Source organism: Sphaerodactylus townsendi, linkage group LG02, assembly GCF_021028975.2.
Source record: "Sphaerodactylus townsendi isolate TG3544 linkage group LG02, MPM_Stown_v2.3, whole genome shotgun sequence".
Lineage (NCBI taxonomy): Eukaryota > Metazoa > Chordata > Lepidosauria > Squamata > Sphaerodactylidae > Sphaerodactylus > Sphaerodactylus townsendi.
In genome coordinates this window covers 2,119,096-2,138,617 of record NC_059426.1, presented here as the reverse complement: position 1 = coordinate 2,138,617, position 19,522 = coordinate 2,119,096, and the positions used below count along the sequence as shown (strand labels likewise).

Sequence of the window (19,522 nt, the reverse complement as noted above, 5' to 3'; positions counted from 1 at the left end):
TGGTGGCCGTTTCTTGCATGTCCAGGGTCACACTGATTGCCATTTTGACATCAGGAAATAATTTTCCTCCAGGCCAGATTGGCCCAGGAATCCTGGTGGTTTTTTGCCTTTCTCTGGGTGTAGATCAGGGGTCACTGGGGAAGTCAGAGGGGAAGGTAGTTGTGAATTTCCTGACTTGTGCAGGGAGTTTGACTGGATTATCCTTGATAATGCGTCTAGATTTCTGACATCTAGATTACTCCAACTTCAACCATATGAAGAGGAACAGGCTTGCTGTTGGCTCCTTAAGCATCACCTCTTCTTCTGTCCTTCAAAGAAAGTGGCATTTCAGGGTTGTGCGCACCTTTTTTTCCCTTAGCTCTGTTCTTGGCATCTCCCAATTGAAAAAGTCTCTGGTAATTGGACTTGTTCAAAATCCTTCTCATTCATTCATCTACCCTCTATGATGATTTACTCTACAAGAGAAAGTACAAATTCTGTGGTCGGTTGCCTTGTTCACCTACCATTTCCTACAATTCTTTTTCACATCTATGTCACTTTGTGGGCTGAGACACAAGATCTTCCCCATCTCTCTTCTGAGGGGAAATTGTCTGCCTTCCCAGTATTTAGACCATGCAGTTCAGTACTCCCCCAGGATAGAAAAGGTGTGCTATTTTGAATGATTCTGTAAAGAGCTACGTTCATGTTCTAGTCTCGAAGACCATTTGATGAAGAACAGTTACAGGTAAGTGCAACCCTATTTCACTAAACTGGAATCTTGTACTGCAGACTAACATAACTACTCACCTGAAACTGCAGCAACGTTTATGTTTGGCTTATATCCTCTGAGATGTATTTGAACAAATCCAGGTCATGGCAGATGCAACACAATTCCTTTGGGGTATCTGAGCAAGTGTAATTCAATGGAGGTTCACAGAAGACCATGTGATAGAAATGAACAGGGAAATTGCAAGCCACGTCTCACAGGATACCATTCATCTTAAAGGCTCACCAAGATAATTGTGTATTTTGTTTACGGATAGAGTTTGACATGATTGAGAGCAAGGATGAATAACATTTTTTCCCATATAAAAGCTGTTTCATCAGAACTTTATTTCTGTACCAAACAAATACGGCTGATGTTGTTGGATTTTACATAAGTTTCTAATAATAGCCGCTTATTAATTTTACTGCATATTTCTGTTTTGTTAGTACAGACTATTAGCTGGTGTGTACTTAAATAAAGGTATTACAAGTCTTCAAGTAAATAATTTCTCCCTCAGTACATTTCTTGAATGGCATTGTGAAACCACCCAAGTTCATTTCATTACACTGAAACATAATCCCTTTTTAATATTGATTTGACTTGCTTTTCTGAAAAGAACATGATTATCTGCAGTCACCGTTTTGTGCAGAAAATGGATACATTGGATGCAAGATCCAACAGCTGCCAGTTTGAAGCTTCTTGAAGTTGTTTGTGCATTTTGTGTTCTAGGCTACCATTCTCTTTGCTCTCCTTTTCAGGTCATATCATAGCTCTTGCAAGCCATGATGGGACTGTGAAGGTTCTCGAACTCAAATCTGGACAGCTTTCCAGTTTGGTGGGCCATGACGACGAAGTCCAGAGTGTCCTTTTTGATCACAAGGCAGAACATCTGATATCAGGTGGTTCCGATGGCACTCTTCGAATCTGGAACTGAGACACTGAACCGCGGCTTGTGAAATCTCACGGAAATGGTTTCAGATAACCTCTTAGTGAAACATGTGACTTTGGGGGGGGGGGGGAAATAAAGAATTTGCCTTCAACATTTGAGATAGAACAATTGTATGGAATATAACATTTCTGTATTCAATAAAAAAAATTAACTTCTTTTTTGCCTGATTATTTGTCTATAAAGAAAGTATGAAACAAGCTCCCATTTGGCATATTCTTGGAAAAATTGCTTTATAATGACGCCTAAGGACAGAGGAGATGAATTGCAGGGAGAAACATTTTTTTTCAAGGTAAGACAGCCGAAAGTGTAACAGAAATTTACCTTTTAAAAATGTAATCTATTTTGACTTGTTCCAGCCACTGGAAAGATATGCATTGTGCTCTCTCTGTGTCTGTGTCTCTGTCTCTGACAGGCAGACACACACACACACACACACACAGAGAGAGAGAAAATGTGTATTTTTCTGAAGATGTGATTCTGATTGATGACCAAATAAGAATAAACAAGTTTCAGAAGAATGCCTCCCCCTTTCCCCTTGCTGTGTCACTTAGTCGCTGCAGAGAGCGCGCATGTCTCCCTGCCCGTTCGTGGAAGGAAGCCCTGCAGTGTGTTCTGCTACCAGTGTCTTGACAGCAGCAGCATTTCTAGTTGTTGACTGAAATCTGCGCATGCATACCTTTGTGTGCGTTGTGGAGAATATCTCCTTCCTAGGGAAGGCATTCAGGCGTAAATGCGGTCCCACAAGAGCCGATTCATCGCCTTGGCTTCCTTTGCCCGGAGCGGTGATGCGTTCTGCTTGCCTGAGACAAATTGCTGACTGCTGTCCATGGTGCTGAAGGATTCCAGCTGCTTGACGGAGGGAAGGATCTGCGCGGGAGCAGCTGCCAACCAGACTGCTGCTCTCCAGGGTGCTGAATCTCCCCGAAAGTTGCTGCCGTTATTGAGGTCCCCACATTCCCCACCGTCCGTTTTTAGGAGAGGCGCTAGAAAGCTGCCCAGCGGGATGGTGCTGCTGACTGCATGTTGTGTAGGATTGGCTGTGAGCTCCGGCAGGCTGTTGCTGTTCCTGGAACTGGAAGCGTAGCACATTCTCCACCCTTGCGTGCCTTTTTGCAGATGTCCAGGAGTGGCCGCTGCATCTGTTGGGTTGGTTTCTTTGGGGTGAAGACTGGATTGTGGGATTAAAAGGGAAATACATGGCATCACGCCTCAGCAATGCACGAGTGCAGGGGTTTCTTAAAGTATGATTTTGCATCACCCCTGGCAGCCTCACCTCTGGATTCCTTTATAGTTGCTTGCTCTGAATTCTGAACACCGGGGGATAAGGCTGAAGTCTCCTGGCATATCTGCTGGGTGGCTTCTGTGCAATGGGAGCCGTCCGGGAGAGGGATTTCCCATTCTCGTTCCTGGGAAATGTAATTCGGGAGACTTGCTGTTTCTGAGACCCGGCTGAAATGTTGCTGGCCTGTGACTCTATCCACCTCTCACCCTGACAAGGTAAGCATACATTTGCCAAGAGCTATTTGGTTTTTCAGGCGTAAGATATGTAGTCCCACTAGACATTCATAGCAGCTTAAAATGCCTTCCAGAAAAGCAGTTGTACAATAAAGTTGAGGCATACAGTGACAGCTTCCTAGAGCTTGTTTACATGTTCAATTCTTAATCAACAGATCAAATTTTCATTCTGTTTCATTTTGCTTCTGCCAAAACGAAGCAGGATTAAGCTATACAGCCGAGCCTCTCAGATGATGATGTTTTCAATGTTAATTTAATTCTTTGTGAAAGTGGTTTTCTTTTTAACCCTTGTCCCTGACATGAGTTGTTCCATTTTGTGCTAGTTAACATCACATTTTTTAAATGCTCGTTTTTAAAAAGTTTATGCAGCTTTGAAGCTTAGCAGAAGGAATCCTACCTGTAGCCTGCAAGGGGCTGCTTGGTCAGAATGGAAAGGCAGGCTGGCACGCACAGAACCGGGGGACGAATGCTCTACTTGCGGCTGCACCATTGACTCTGGTGGCAAAAATGTATCTGGAACTTCAGTCGACGAGACGCCTTAACACTCTGAGCAGGTCTGTGGAGCCTCCAACATCTTCCTTTGGAGAAGTATTGAAAAATCTGCTTTGTCAACAGGATCGTTTTGATTGTTCTGCAAAATGCAAGGCTTGGGTTTTTTTTCCCCTGAGTCATTCTTGTTTGGCTGTGGATAGATCAGGGGGAAGTTTGAGTACATACATTTGCAGAACCATTTTCAAGTAAATTATGCACATTGACTGTATCTATAACAAAATTACATTTTCTGTTGTTATTGGAACATATTTAGTAATTTAATATCAGAGTCTGTCTCCTGAGAATGAAAGATACAAGCAAGCTTTAAAAAGGTGCCTTTTTTAACATCCATATCCAGTTTTTCATGGTTATTAGTTCAGTAGCATTTGCTTTTTGGCCACTTCCCTGAGAAGAGAAGGAATGGGAACCACCCTGGCTGCCTCTTCCTCTTTTAGGCTTGTGTTAGAGGACTGATATAGAGTGTGCTGCTGCTGCATACCCTGCTGACAGTGACGGGCACTTCCCTGGTCTTGAAACAGCCAGAAAGATGTCGAGTACGAGGGAAGGGCAAGCTCTCCTTTTTCCTATCGAATAGCCTTTCCTGAGTGCTGTGGATACACCATGCATCTCTATAGAACCGTATAAGATTCTTAGCTGACATGGTCAGTGGAGATCCTGCCATGTACATAGCAGGTTGCTGGAGTAAGAATCAGTATTTATCTATGTTGCGGCATCATTTGCTGCCATGAGTCCCACAAGGCACAGCAAGGCCACTTGTAAAATAAGGGCACAAATCAGTTAATAAGCCTAGGCCTTTGGGGGGCCCCTTTGTACACAGGACTGTACCACAGTTGTGCCAAGACCCAAAGGCATTGCTAGTCTCAACCAGCCCTGGCCACGGATCAGTCATCCTTTGGCAAGAACAAGATTACAGCTGAACTATTTTATTATGCCCAAGACTGGACTCATTGCAGCATTTCTTTTTGCCATATTTGCAGCAGCGTGCATCTAATTACACGTCAGGATCATTGTGCTTTCTTTTTTATCTTTTGTTTTTGATGAGAATCCCTTTTCATCCTGCTGGGAAGGCAGCGTTGAGTTGTGAACTCAGCAATTAAGCAAGAACAATCGCAATCACTGCTCTGCGTCTTGGTTTCCTGAAAGACTCACTCATAGGGGACTCATCCTCTCAGCACTTCAGCAAACCCATCTGTAGCAGCGTGTCAACAAAACACAGCACCTGTCACCCAGGTGTGGGCAAGAATTGGCTTGTGCATGTACCCAGGGCCATAAATATTCAGCACCTAACATGGCTCTGTTGTTCCTCATCCAGGAATGTGACTGCCAAGGTCTCCATTGTGATCTCATCAGGCTAGCAGATATATTGCGAACCCAACTGGGATTAACATTCTCATATCATTTTCTGGCTAGATTGCATTATCTATGTCAGGTTTGGTCATGGACACCTTTGCACCATTGGATGCGGCTAAGTGCAAACTTTAACCATGGAAAGGTACTCTTAACATATGCAGAAACTCCAGGTGAAGCTAAATGAATCCTCAGTTTCTGGCATGAGCCAGATACTTACAGTGATTACCCTGGGTGTATTTGATTTGAGTCCCATAGCACCTTAGAGTTAACTCTTCTACTGCAGACCAACATGTACCCTTTCGAAAACAGGTTTGGTGCACATTTTTTTTGTATTGTCTGCTAACACAGGTATGAGTAAATGTACTCTCAGGAATTCCTAGAAAGGTGAGATGCCCCTTACGTCTATGCTAACAGTTGCACAATCTCCTGGGACTGTAGACAACAAGATTTTTGCAGGTTCTCCTGAAATATTTCTGATGTTTCCCATTCAAATTCTTTCCCAGCCCCATCACGCCAGCTTCTCCATGGGTGGACCTGTAGACATCTGAGCCTGGGGCTGCAGGCAGTCGCTGAGGAAGGGGATGGCTCTTCACATCCATGAAGCCTGCCTGTTTCTATTGCTGATTCCTTGCATGGTCACACCAGCGGCCTTCAACCATGAAGACTACCCTGCGGACGAAGGGGACCAGACATCAAACACCGAAAACAATCTGATCTTTGATGATTATCGAGGGAAAGGTTGTGTGGATGACAGTGGTTTTGTATACAAATTGGGAGAACGGTTTTTCCCCGGGCATTCCAACTGCCCGTGTGTCTGTACTGAGGATGGGCCTGTTTGTGACCAACCAGAATGCCCCAAAATACACCCAAAGTGTACTAAAGTAGAACACAATGGATGCTGTCCGGAATGCAAAGAAGTGAAAAATTTTTGTGAATATCAAGAGAAAAGTTACAAAATTTTGGAAGAATTTAAGGTAAGACAAACTCAATTAATTCATTCCATCTCTCCATAGTGAGAGTTAGATAAATAAACATTTAAAAGCATGGATAAAGAATACTGAATGCTGCTTTATCAAGATTTCAGTTTAGCATTTCCAAGTTTCCTATCTTGTAGTCTAACTGATATTTCTGAAGACAGGTTTATTCTATTCTTTATCTTCAGTGATTAGTCTGTTAACTGTCAAGGTAGCTAATGAATACTGATAGGCCTATAACCACAGGGGACATGAGCGGCAATGCCTCTAAAGAACTATGTCATACCTTCTTCCTGAATTCTTGGCATTTATTTAAAAAAAACAAATTCTGGTCTCTTTTTGTGGGGGAGATATAAGGGAAATATGTGTGAATTTTTTATTCCAATTACTTGAGAACAAATGGAGAAGAGAAACTGCCAAGATGGCAGGAGGTGAGTTAGTCACTCTCTTCCTGGCTAAATTCACCTTCTCTCTTGGAGCCCTTTGCATCTTTCTTGTTTGTTTCTCTCCTCTTTGATGTCCTCAGTCACAACAAGGACATTTCCTCAGTAACAAGTGAGGACATCAGGCAGAAAACTGGAGTGAAAGTTATATGACTTTGAGTTGCCGCCTGTTTGCATCAAAATAATTTGCCCCAAATGGCTATGAAAGTGGACACAGAAAGAGAATGCTCTACTAGATGCTGTTTTTAACTATCTTGCTTAAGTGCCTCTGGGAAAGACTATGAGCCTCTGAGTAAGTGCAGAATGCCTTTTACTCATCACCAGTAATTCTCCGCCAATGTGCTCTCAACCCTGAGAGAACTGAAAAGGCACAATCCCCAGGCAGGTTTACTTTCCACAACAGGAAAAAAAAAACCAAGCACTTTACTACCAAAGGCCAAAGCCGGGCTGAGGGGTCATTGCTCTGAGCCCCTCGGGGGAGGGTGGTATACAAATTTAATAAATAAATGAATAAATAAAATATCCAGGCAGCCTGCACAGCAGCACCTCTCTCTGCAAGGAGGACAGAAATTTTCTGAGCACCAGGACTGTATACATCAGTGGTTCTCAACCTGGGGGTCAGGACCCCTTTGGGGGTTGAATGACCTTTTCACAGGGGTCGCCTAAGACTCTCTGCATCAGTGTTCTCCATCTGTAAAATGGATAAATGTTAGGGTTGGGGGTCACCACAACATGAGGAACTGTATTAAAGGGTTGCGGCATTAGAAAGGTTGAGAACCACTGGTATGCATCCACTACAGATCCGTCTACCTGGTAATGGGGGATAACTCCTAGAAAGGAGGACGTGTCTTACAGCCAGGTGTACCTTGGAAATCTCTGATTTTAATAATTAAAGCAATGATTACTTGTTATCTTCCCCTCTGCTCCCCATCCTTAGCTTTGAGTTTTGAACCCCACTCTGCGTTCTCATGCTCTGCAGCATTTCTTGAGAGAAGAATATAGAAATGGTTGTGTGCCACTCTGCAAGGGTGTCGCTTCTTCCAACACTGCTGGTCCTGCCTACTTGGGGTAACTCCCAGACACAGACATTGGAGAGGGTCGGCCACTGATCTGGCACTAGTAGCTCAACTGGGTTTGTCATTCAGCTCATAGTGAGTCTCCATGTTATTTTCACATGTTTCCATCTCTTCACAGCAGTATCAGCAGTAACACACATATAGAGTTTAATTTTACTGCAGGAGTAAGTGTGGGGGGTGCAGTTGATCGGAGAACGGCAGGCACAGGGAGCAACAGCCATGCAGGAAAACTCCGTGGTTGATCAGTGGCCCTTTTGTTGTCAGCACAATAAGTGGCTCTGAGTAGTATTCCCAGTGCAGGAACGTATCTTATGCCTGCGAAGACTGCTGTGCTGGTCAGATGTTCTTTGACTGAAATCACGGTGCCTGTCCTGATTGTCTGGTTGCCTCCAAGGAAGGGGCTCTCAAGCAGTTATACTCCAGTATCCCTGAAGCCAATCTCTCGATACGTGTTACTTTCATCACCAAAAAGCCTCAACCAGTGCGAAAATGAGAGGCTCTGAAATGGAAAAAGAATTGCTTTATTCCAAGGATCATAGAATCATAGAGTTGGAAGAGACCCCAAGGGACATCAAGTCCAACCCCCTGTCATGCAGGAACACACAATCAAAGCATTCCTGACATTTGTTCATCCAGCCTCTGTTTAAAAACCTCCAAAGAAGGAGACTCCACCACTCTCCGAGGCAGGGAATTCCACTGTCCAACAGCCCTGACTGATGGTCAGGAAGTTCTTCCTAAGGTTTAGGTGGAATCTCTTTTCCTGCACCTTGAATCCATTACTCCATGTCCTAGTCTCTGAGGCAGCAGAAAACAAGCTTGCTCCCTCTTCAACATGGCACCCCTTCAAATATTTAAACATAATTATCATGTCCCCCTTTAACCTTCGTTTCTCCAGACTAAACATCCCCAGCCCCCTAAGCCTCTCTTTGTAGGGCATGGATTCCAAACCTTTTACCATTTTGGTTGCCCTTCTCTGGACATGTTCCACCTTGTCAATATCCTTCTTGAATTGTAATGCCCAGAACGGAAGACAGTACTCTAGGTGAGGTCTGACCAATGCAGAGTAGAGTGGTACAATTACTCCCCTCAGTCTAGACACTATACTCCTACTGATGCAGCTCAGAATGGCATTGGCTTTCTTCGCTGCCGCATCACACTGCTGACTCATGTTCAGTTTGTGGTCTAGTAAGACTCCCAGATCCCTTTCACATGTAGTGTTGTCAAGCCATGTGTCCCCCCATCCTATATCTGTGCATCTCATTTTTTCTGCCTAAGTGTAGAATCTTACATTTATCTCTGTGGAAATTAATTTTGTTAGTTTTGGCCCAGCTCTCCAGATCATTTTGAATCCTGCCCCTGTCCTCCAGGGTATTGGCTACCCCTCCTAATTTGGTATCATCTGCAAAATTTGGTATCCTCTGCAAGACCAATCATTTGCCAAGTTTAAGGCATTTTTAAAATCATGCACAGCTTTTTAGACCCATAGACAGCGATCCAGCCCATTTTGTGTTCCAGAGTTGCTTAGCTTGCATTATCAATGCCAAAGGCGTTTGCATTCCTCAAAACATGTAGTTGCAGGATTTGGACCTTTCACGAGGGAAGGCCTCTTGATTTGCAGATTGCAAATCTTGTTGAGTTTTTAATATTAGAGATTTTGTAAGGGGGTTTACACTGGTAGGAAGATCTCTTCGCAGTGCAAGAGCTCTTCAGAGTGGTTTCTGGTTTGCACCATGCCCGCATGCGAGAAGGTCCTGTATGCGTTCCCATGTGTGAACCAGGTGGTCATAGCTGTAAGTCCATAAGTGACAGCATAAGAGCTTAGTGGTGCAGCGGAATGTGGTGCTGCTTAGAGAATTAAGTTCACATTATACTTTCTACTTTAGAATCGAGACAGAAGCTCTTCATTACAGAGGAACTCCATACTGGCTAGGAAAGGGTAGAAGACAGAATTCTAACAATCTCTCTGGGCTAGGATGGCCAGAGATGGATGAGAGCACATCTTGCCCTCATGGTGGTTAGGCAGAATGGTGAGCCAGAAGGAAGTTTCCTTGGAAATAGCAGTCTGAATTTCGAAGGGATAGCAGCTGAGCAGATCTAAGAAAGAACAAAGCAAGCCCTGACTTCTCTGTCTTCCTGACTCTTTCCCTTTTACAGTCTGCCTGTGCTGCCACTAAGAGGCATGGAACGATCCATCCCTTCTAGCAGTAGCAGTCCCCTTCATCCTGAAAGCAGGGGAATCACCTGCACTCCTACCGGGTATATCCCTGAAGTCACACACAGTGGGAATGATCCAACTAAATCCAAGCAGGTTTAAGCCCTATTAAGCATGCTTCTTCCATTAAAACAGATGGGGATGGAGCATTCACTATATTTCTGTGTAAGCATTTGCAAAGAGCGGGTTTAAGACTATTTGCATCGACAGAAAGAAATATCGTGTGAATCCTTATTATTACCACTGATTAGTCATCAGTTTCAGATGTCCACTTGGTTACAGCTAGATTATTTTATAGTGGCATGGACTGTAGACACCATTACCTGGCTTTGCTTAGATGGCCTTTTTCTTTGTGTGCTATGCCAGTCCAGCCAGATTTTGGAGGGCCCAAAGACTTCAAACACAACAGCACAATCAATTTCCACTAATGTTACTGAAAAGCTATTGGTGAGGAAAGCTGGCGTATCTTTCAGTTGAGTGTTTTGCAAATTAATTCTGTGTCCAACTGAAATTTGTGGGACTGACTTCTACAAAAGCCTGTTAGGTTTGGGATGGGCATAACCAGTGGTGGGATTCAAAAAATTTAACAAATGGTTGTTTACAAACACCATTTTAACAGCCAGTTCTGCCGAAGTGGTGCGAACCGGCTGAATCCACCACTGGGCTTAACCATTCAGTGTACATGGAATGCACCTTTGGCCTGTTTGTGTGAAATCCTGAAGGTCCCCTTCCAACCATGCACCAGAAATGGAACCGTGGCTTATTCCACAGCATCACTGGGAAGAAGAGACCCTCAGGCTGGGTCATCACCAGTCCTTGTTGCTGGATGGGTCCACCGCATTCCCAGGTGGAACATCAAGGGAATTAATAAAAGATAAGGAAATTCTTCACAATCAACACGTAGCTCTAGAACCCACTCATTAAACCAGTGGTTCTCAACCTTCCTAATGCCACAACCCTCTAATACGGATCCTCATGTTGTGGTGACCCCGAACCCTAACATTTATCCATTTAAAAGATGGAAAACACTGATGCAGAAAGTCTTAGGCGACCCCTGTGAAAGGGTCGTTCGACCCCCACAGGTTGAGAACCGCTGCATTAAACCCAAGGGAACACTTATAGACAACAATGGCTGTCCTCTGGAATTCTGTATAATGTAGTGCCTGTGAATTGTTAGCACCAGAAATGTGAACAAACGAGAACCTGCAAGTAACTTGCAAGGGAGGGGAAATCCCATTCTCTGCTGACTCCCCTCCTGCCCTTCTTACTTCCCTCCTACCCCACTGCTGCTGCCTCTTCCTCCTCTTTAGCCCACTTCTGTTTCCTCACCACCACCTCCTTTCTTGCTGCTGCCAGTTTCGCTACGATCTTTTGGTCTCTGTTCTCTACCATGTGCTATAGCATAGCATATTAGGATTGCCAGGACCTTGTCAATGTAGCAGCACAAGATATCATACTTGTGCAATTTAACCCCTTGCCTTTGTTTTCACTTTTCAGATTTTCTCCCCAACCAATCCCCTGTATGTCCCCATGGGCAGATTTGTTGATCCATCCTCTGAGACCTTTAGATGTTTAGATAAAGCTAGTTATTTTTTGAACAAGCTTTACAATGCTCATTTTCCTTAAGTCGATGGCCCATTGCTCGTGGAATGCTTACCTTGGGGCTGGTAGCTGTGTGGTGAGGCTAACCCTACCCCTACCCCTCGTGTTTCTCTATTTACATGCAAGGGGGCAGCCCAGTGGCTTCCTTGCAGCTGCTTGCTAATCCCAAACAACCTTTCATTTTGCTGCTTCCCTTAACTCCGCCCATCACTGCTTCTCTTAACTCAACTGATATTCAGTCCCCCTCCCTTCCCCTCTACTCTCTCTCTTTCTCTCTCTGCTGCTGCTGCTGCTGCAAGAGACAGAGAGATTTGTTCTAAAATAGAGGTTTGTTTCAAGTAGAGTTCTAAAAAGCCCTCCAGATCATCCGGGAGGCCGGAAGCAGAGCAGGAGGGTGAAGACTGGAAGCTGCCACCTGCTGCCAAGTTTTTTTTTTAACATCAATGTTCATGTTCTAAAAGAATAAACAAACGTCTGTTTTTCAATGGAGGCTGATTGAGGCTGTTAAGTCATAACTTCATTTCCTTTCTAATCTTGAGTTCCCCAACAAGGAATATTGCCTCCCCAGACATGAAGAATTCTAAACATTCGTTGAATGGTGGGGGGTGGGCAGTTTTCAGATACCAGGTTCTAATGAATTCTGATTCTGGATATACATCTTTTAATTTGATGTCATTAATAGAATTGGATTTGACCAAAAGTCAATGATTCAGCCCCAGTTAATAGTTTCCTTGAACCAATCAATGTCTTTCCATTTCAGTTCTCCTTTCTGTAGAACGGGTTGTTTAAAGAATGAATTAGCTTGAACATTCTTTTCTTTGGGACCCAGGTGAGCTCTCAAGGGGTGCCTCAGGGGGCAACACTGTCCAGGGGAGCGATGGACTGCTAGCACAGAATGTTGCTGATGAATTTTGGAAATAGCCCAGTTGCTTGCAACCTCTCCCTAGAGTCATGGCCCTGATGCCAGCCTCGTTTTGGCTTCTGCTCCCTCCCTCCCTCCCTCCCAGCCACAGCTGCACTTTTTTTGTCCTGCTCAGACGTAAGGTGACCACAGTGGATGGCCATCCACCTCCTCCCCCGGCACACTGTTGTGGCAGGAAACTGTGTGGTCTAGGACCCCTTCCGCATTTGCAAAATAATGCACTTTCAATGCACTTTGAAGCCGGATTTTAATGTGCAGAAAAGCAAAATCCATTTTCAAACAATTTTGAAGGTGGATTGAATGTACATTGTTCTGCATGTGTGGAAGGGGCCTAGGTGCCGCACTCCATACTGCTCAAAAACAAGACTGTGGTTCCAGTTGAGTACAAAATAGATTCTTGGTGGAGATAAACACACAATCCCTCACCACAAAAATGAACGTCTTCGCACTTTTTATCAGCTTGGCACTTGTACATGTCTTTAGCTTTTCACAAAGCCTGATGAGTGTGGGGCCAGGACTGTGGGATTGTCCCCAGCCAAACCTGTAGATCCTTGGGTCCCCCACAAAAGGTAAGGGGTTTTCCTCCTGTCCACAGAACACTTTGGATTCTACAGAACACTGTGGATTGTCCTGTGCTTTGATGAACAGCATTGTTATAGGTATACTCAGCAAACGGGAGCAAGTCAATGTATTTCTGAAGGCTTTCACGGCCGGACTCAACTGGTTGTGGTGGATTGTCTGGGCTGTGTGGCCGTGGTCTGGTGGATCTTGTTCCTAACATTTTGCCTGCATCTGTGGCTGGCATCTTCAGAGGTGTATCGCAGAGGGAAGTCTGTTACACACTGTATCTAGTGAGAAGGGAATGTTTAGTGGGGTATATATTGTCCATGTCCCAGGGTGGGGAACCAGTCAGTAAGTGTTTGGGTGGAACTTGCTATTCAAAGGTGTGGTTGAGTGCGTTGTATTGCGGGTGGGGTTTTCAGTCCATTTACATTTGTATTCACATTTGCATTCTCTGCAAATTGGGGAGAACTCTGAGGGGTGGGGGCACTAGCGTAACGTCCATTGGGCAGGATGGGCGGCTGCCCAGGGCATGAGACCGTTTAGTCACGTGGGGGGCATGTGAGGGATGTAGTCACGTGCAGAGGTGGGATGCAGCCGGCTCCCGAGAGGTGGTTACTCATTTTTTTTTAGTGCCGAGAAGGCTGCTAAGGGCTGGGGCCTGGCCTCCCTCCCCTTCCCCTCACCGGCCGCTCGCATCCCCTGCCCTGCCAGGTAAACAGACCTTGCAGCCAGCAGCACCTTCAGAGTTCAGGGAAGGAAGCTGAAGGTAAACAAAAGTGAGGAGGGGTGGGCGGCCAGCCAGCAGTGGACTCTCAGCATTCGACTTTCAGCTCTTCCGCCCTCCCTTCGCACACACAGAGACTCTTCTTGGAGCCAGGAGGCGAGGCCAGCTGCAGGCAACACGTGGGTCCAAAAACGCAGTAGAGGAGAGACTCTGTCTGAGTCTGAGAGAAGGGATTAAAAAAAGGGAAGAGACAAGGTAACTAGCTTCAAGACTCCAAAGTGGGTCAGAGGCAGCTAGGGACCTCTCAGCTAAAGTTTGCTCCCTCTCCTTGGGATGCAAGCAACTCTCTTGTCTGCAAACGGGCTTTGTAATTTGCTATGGGGATGAAAAGGAGGAGGAGCAGGTCTGAACTCCCAGTGGTTATAAACACAGGGTGGCATTCCTCCCAGTGACCTGCAATACTAGCTCCCAAGTTTCCTGAAAAATACCTAGCTCCTGCAAGTTTCCCTCTTTGGAAAAGATCCTCCCTTCCTGCTTTGTTTATCAGGATAGACTCTTGTCTTTGAGTCAGGAAAGGGATTAATGACATCAACCCTCTGATTTTATAGGATCCATCATCCCTTGGGACTTGGGTTCCATTCAATTCCCACCTGGCTCTACAACCTCCTGTACACAATCATTGAATTGTTTACTTTGTACTCAAAACAAATTTTTTAAAATATCCATTTTATTTACACTTTCGTAAGACCCCTTTGAGTTCTGTAAAATGGAAAGGAGGTTAAGAAACATTTAAAATAAATAAGTAAAATTAATAAAGAGCTTCCTTTGACATTCTAAAACTTTATGTTGCTATTCATTTCCATTGGTCTAATTACAGAAGGAGAGGCCTACACCTCTGATTGGTGGGGACTTGCTGCTGTGAGCCTCACAATGGCTAGGTGTAAAGCTGGCAGCTTTGCTTTTGTTCATAGCCCTTTGCAGCCCTTTTAGGTAAGGTGCAGAGCTGCCAGGGTAATGAGTTCTGGCAGGCTTGAGTCCAGCATCTCTTTGACTGGATGTGGTGTCTTTGGGGAGTCTGGAGGATGGTGGAGGAGGGGGCTGTTGATTCTCCTGCTCCTGAGACTTAGAGCTCCTTTCAGTGGTTTCTTGTTGGTGAGGAAAATAGCCCATTTGGGGACTTTTGCACCTGGATTTCTGTTTAATGTAATGGGGTCATTCCACCTTTAATTGTTGTCCCTTTGCAGTGGTATCTACAAGGTGATGGCCTCACCTAACATTCCCTACTTCTGGTTGTGGTGGGTCTTCTGTGTGGCCTTGGTCTGCAGGATCTTGTTCCTAACGCTTCACCCAGCATCTGTGGCTGGCATCTTCAGAGAGGTGTAATCCCAGAGAAACTGGTTGTTGTGGGTTTTCTGGGCTGTGTGGCCATGGTCTGGTAGATCTTGTTCCTACTGCAAGCCTCACTCTGCATCTGTGGCTGGCATCTTCAGAGGTGTACTCAGAGAAACTGGTTGTGGTAGCTCTTCCAGGCTGTGTGGGCCGGGTCTGGGTAGATCTAGTGGAATGAGCCCTATAATTGTTATAGTGAATGAGCCTAACATGACTTTGCCTTCATATCCTGATGTATCTGTGCCTGAGCCTGCTGTGTGTGGTGCGTGCTTTTCCATTTGTCACTGCTTCCACAATGACACCATTGTTTAGTTTTGTTGGTATTATTGAACAATTGTAAACAGCTGGTTTCTCTCCTACTTAAGAACATAAGAGAATCCGTAGGGGCCTGCTGGATCAGACCAGAGTCCATCTAGTCCAGTTCTCTGCTACTCGCAGTGGCCCACCAGTGCCTTTGGGAGCTCTCATGCAGGAGGTGGGAAAGCAATGGCTCTGCGGCTGCTGCTCCTGAGCACCTGGGTCTGCTGGCAGCATTTGCAATCTGAGATCAAGGAGGATCAAGATTACAGCCATAAATCGACTTCCTCCTCCATAAATCTGTCCAACCCCTTTTAAAGCTTCATCCAGGTTAGTGGCCATCACCACCTCCCCTGTGGCAGCATATTCCAAACACCAATCACATCGCTAAAATGAAAGAAGGTTTCCTTTTATTAGTCCCACTCCTTCCCCAGCATTTCTAAATGTATGCCCCTCTGGTCTCTAGCATTGTGGAGAGAGAAAAATTTCCCTCTGGGTCAACATTTTCACCCCATGCATAATTTTGTAATTTCATCATATCCTCAGACGCCTTCCAAACTAAAGAGTTCTAAACGGCTGTCTTCCTCATAAGGAAGGTGCCTGCAGTCCCTCAATCATCCCGCTAGTTCCTCTGCACTTTTCTGTCTGTCTCTTCGAGTATCTTGAGATGTGGCTACTCAGAATCTGAACATAGTAATTCCAGCGGTCACGGCTTTATATAAGGGGGTATGACAACTCTTGTAGTTTTATTATCAACTCCTTTCCTAATGATCCCCAGCATAGGAGCTTTGCCTCTTTCAAAGCTACATGCATTGGAGTTGACAATCCCATGGAACTATCAACCAAGACGCAATCCCTCCTGGTCTGTGACTGATAGCACTGGACTCTTTATGTATGTGAAGTTTGGATTTTTTTTTTGCCCTCTATGTGCATCACTTTGCATTTTGCTACTACTGAACTGCATTTGCCATTTCTAGCCCACTCACCTAATTTATCAAGGTCCGCTTTGAGCTCTGCGAATCTTTGTGGTTCTACCCACCCTACATAATTTGGTATCATCTGCAAACTCTTGGCCACCACACTACCTGCACCCCTACTTCCAGGTCATTTTATGAATAGGTTAAAGAGCACTGGTCCCATAATGGATCCTTGGAGGACACCACTCTATATACCTCATTGTGAGAGAACTTCCCATTTATACTCCACCCTTTGTTTCCTGTTCCTCAACCAGTTTTAATCCATAGGAGGACTTCCTCCTATTCCTTTTGATTGCTGAGTTTTCTCAACAGTATATGGTGAGGAACTTTGTCAGAAGCTTCTTGTAAATCCAAGTAGACAATACACTGGTTCCCCTTATCCACATGTCTGTTTACACCCCAAAGAACTCTAGTAAGTTTAGAAGACAGGACTTGCCTCCCTGCAAAAGCCATGCTGACTCTTTCCTCAACAGGTCTCTGTTTCTTTTCTACATGTTTCTAATAATTTTATCTGTAATGATAGATTCTACTAATTTACTCAGGAACAGATGTCAAACTGACTGGCCTGTAATTTCCCGGGTCCCCCCTAGACCCCTTTCTTAAAGATTGGTGTGACATTGGCCATCTTCCAGTCTTCAGGGATGGAGGCTGGGATTTCAGGATAAGTTGCATATTAAAGTGAGAAGATCAGCAATTTCCCATGCTTGAGCTCTTTAAGAACTCTTGGATGAATGCACCCAAGGATTTGCATTTAGTTTATCAATGGCTGCTAGAACTTCTTCCTTGTCTACCAGTATCTTCAAGCTTAGTTCCCTGATTCACCTCCTAAGAAGCTTGGTTCAGGTGCAGGAATTTTCCCACCTCTTCTTGGGGTGAAGACAGATGCAAGAATTTTGTTCAGCTTCTCTGCAATCTCCTGTCATCTTTTAGCACACCTTTATTCCTTTGTCATCTAACGGCCTACCGCTTCCCTAGCTGGCTTCCTGTTTTGATGTAATTTGAAGAACTGTTTGTTACTGGTCTTGATGTTCGCAGCTACAAATTCTCTACAATTCTTTTTGTCTCCCTTACAGCTAACTTGCTTCTCTTTGCCACCATTTGTGTTCTCTCTGGTATTCTTCATCAGTTAAGTTGGACTTCATTTTCTAAAAGACATCTTTTTTCCCTAATAATTCTCTCAACCTCCCTTGTTAACCATGGTGGCTTTTTGACTGGGCTGCCTTTCCAAACCTAAGGAACACATTCCAGCTGAGCTTTGAAGACTGTAGTTTTTAAATAACCTCCAAGCATCTTGGACAGTTTTGACTCTCTTGATTTTCCTTTCAGCTTCCCAAGACTATCCCTCTATCATCTTGAGAAATTTCCTGAAGGCAAATGTAACTACATTAGTAGTTGCCACTTGTCTGCATGCAGAGATACTGAATCTGACAGCATTGTGGTCAAAGGTTCCTATCGGCTCAACAACACTGACTTCCCGCACCAGGTCCTGGGTCCCACATAGAATTAGATCTAGGATCACCTCTCCTGGTTGCCCCACAACCATCTGCTCTTAAGTCACAGCCATTTAGCATATCAAGGAATGTTCCTCTCCCTACTATGACCTGAGGATGCATTTTCCCGCTTATATGGGGATAGTTAAAATCACTTCCATTACCACTCATACTTTTCCTGCTTTCATTGGCCTCTGATTTCTTTTTCCATCTCAGAATCCTCTTGTGCACCTTTGGTCAGGGGATCATAATATATTCCTAATGTTAAACCATACTTCACCCTGATATTGATATCCATATGCTTCTGTAGAGGAATCAGCTCCCCTTGCATTGTCTATTTTATGTGACACTCATGCTCTCTTTGATGTAGAGGGCCACCCCACCCCCAATACCTCTGTCCTATCCCTTCCTGTAGATTCTCCTTGTAACCTGGGATAACAGCATCCCACTGGTTCCTCCTCATTCCACCATGTCTCTGTGGATGCCTACTATATCACTGTCCCTCCTCAAAACTCTGTACCCAGCTCCCATTTTAGGGTCGGGTTTCCACTATTAGCATAGAGACACTTGTATATTCTGTCTCTGTCCCTAACCTGGGATTTATGTGTTTTTCCTCTAGCCTTTTTGTAGACACTATCACTCTATCACACATATGCACCTTGCTTGTATGTGTTGATTTAGAAAACCTCTCTCTCTGTCTGCATCCCCATAGATACTGTATTCTGAACTGGCTTCACCTCTACCCTGTCGGCTTTCTCTAGGGATCAGTTTTAAAAGCTGTTCTTGCCACCTTTTATCGTTGATGCCAGCAGCCTGGTTCCCTTCTTGGGTTAAGATGAAGCTCCGGCCCCGCTTGTACAGGCCTGCCTTGTCCCAAAAGGTTCCCTGTCTCTGACACAAATCTGGAAACCCTCTGCCTTATACCACCTTCTCTCATCCACACATTGAGACCCCAGACTCATTGCCTAGCTCTGTGTTGGAACAGGTAGCATTTCTGAGAATGCCACCTTGGGGGTCCTGGATTTTAACCTGTTTCTAGCAGCCTAAATTTAGCCTAGAACCTCTCCTGTTGCATTTCTAAATGTTGCTACTGGGACTACAACTGCTGACTACTTCCCAGCACTGTCTAAGCAATGAAGCCTATCTAGACGGTTGACATCCGCAGCATCTGTGGCAGGCAAGTCACCATGTCATCATGCCTCTCACAAACCCAACCTCTATATTCCTAATGATCAACCACCCACTACAAGGGGAGCCCCCACCTCCCCGAGGTGTCCTCAATGCAGAGGATATCTGACTACTCAGCCATAGTCCCATCTAAGGGAGCTTCTTCCACCACCTCAGACTGCACCCTCTGTCTCACAGAACTTATTTCCAAAGACTAAGTTATTGTTGTTGTATTTTCTAAAGTTATTTTCAGCACTTTTCACAGTAAAAAAATTTTTTTTAAGCATTTTGTTATTTCTGCTGTGTGGCATGGCTCCATTGCTGTGCCTCCAGATTTTGTTGGGGCATATTCTATAATGTGATGATTTAGAAATGACCTGGTGCAAAAAAAAATTTGGTCGTGCAGGGTGGGTCACTGGGGCATACAATCCCAGGCTCTGGCCTAGGCTACAGTTTGCCCTGCTACTCTGGGGGAGGTGTTGTTCTGGGTAGGGGCACCTAATTTCCTACAGGGCTGCTGGTGTGAGTCTCCTGAAAGGAACCAGCCAACTTTGCTAAAGTTTGCATGGCTGGG

At 44.8% G+C, this 19,522-nt stretch overlaps 2 protein-coding genes across 5 annotated transcripts in view; both read left to right on the top strand.

The window, feature by feature from the left end:
* The window catches only part of SPAG16 (sperm associated antigen 16), a 464,997-nt gene extending 463,148 nt beyond the window's left edge, over positions 1–1,849 (top strand). Inside the window, exon 15 of the mRNA XM_048484850.1 lies at positions 1,504–1,849. Coding sequence (XP_048340807.1) covers positions 1,504–1,679 — 176 coding nt within the window. The 3' untranslated portion in view covers positions 1,680–1,849. The remainder of the gene's footprint in view (positions 1–1,503) is intronic.
* A 987-nt stretch (positions 1,850–2,836) lies between these two features.
* The window catches only part of VWC2L (von Willebrand factor C domain containing 2 like), a 115,231-nt gene continuing 98,545 nt past the window's right edge, over positions 2,837–19,522 (top strand). For all 4 annotated transcript variants that reach the window (XM_048484846.1, XM_048484847.1, XM_048484848.1 and 1 more), the window contains exons 1-2: positions 2,837–3,191; positions 5,615–6,085. In XM_048484846.1, the coding sequence (XP_048340803.1) occupies positions 5,693–6,085 (393 nt within the window). In that variant the 5' untranslated portion in view covers positions 2,837–3,191; positions 5,615–5,692. The remainder of the gene's footprint in view (positions 3,192–5,614; positions 6,086–19,522) is intronic.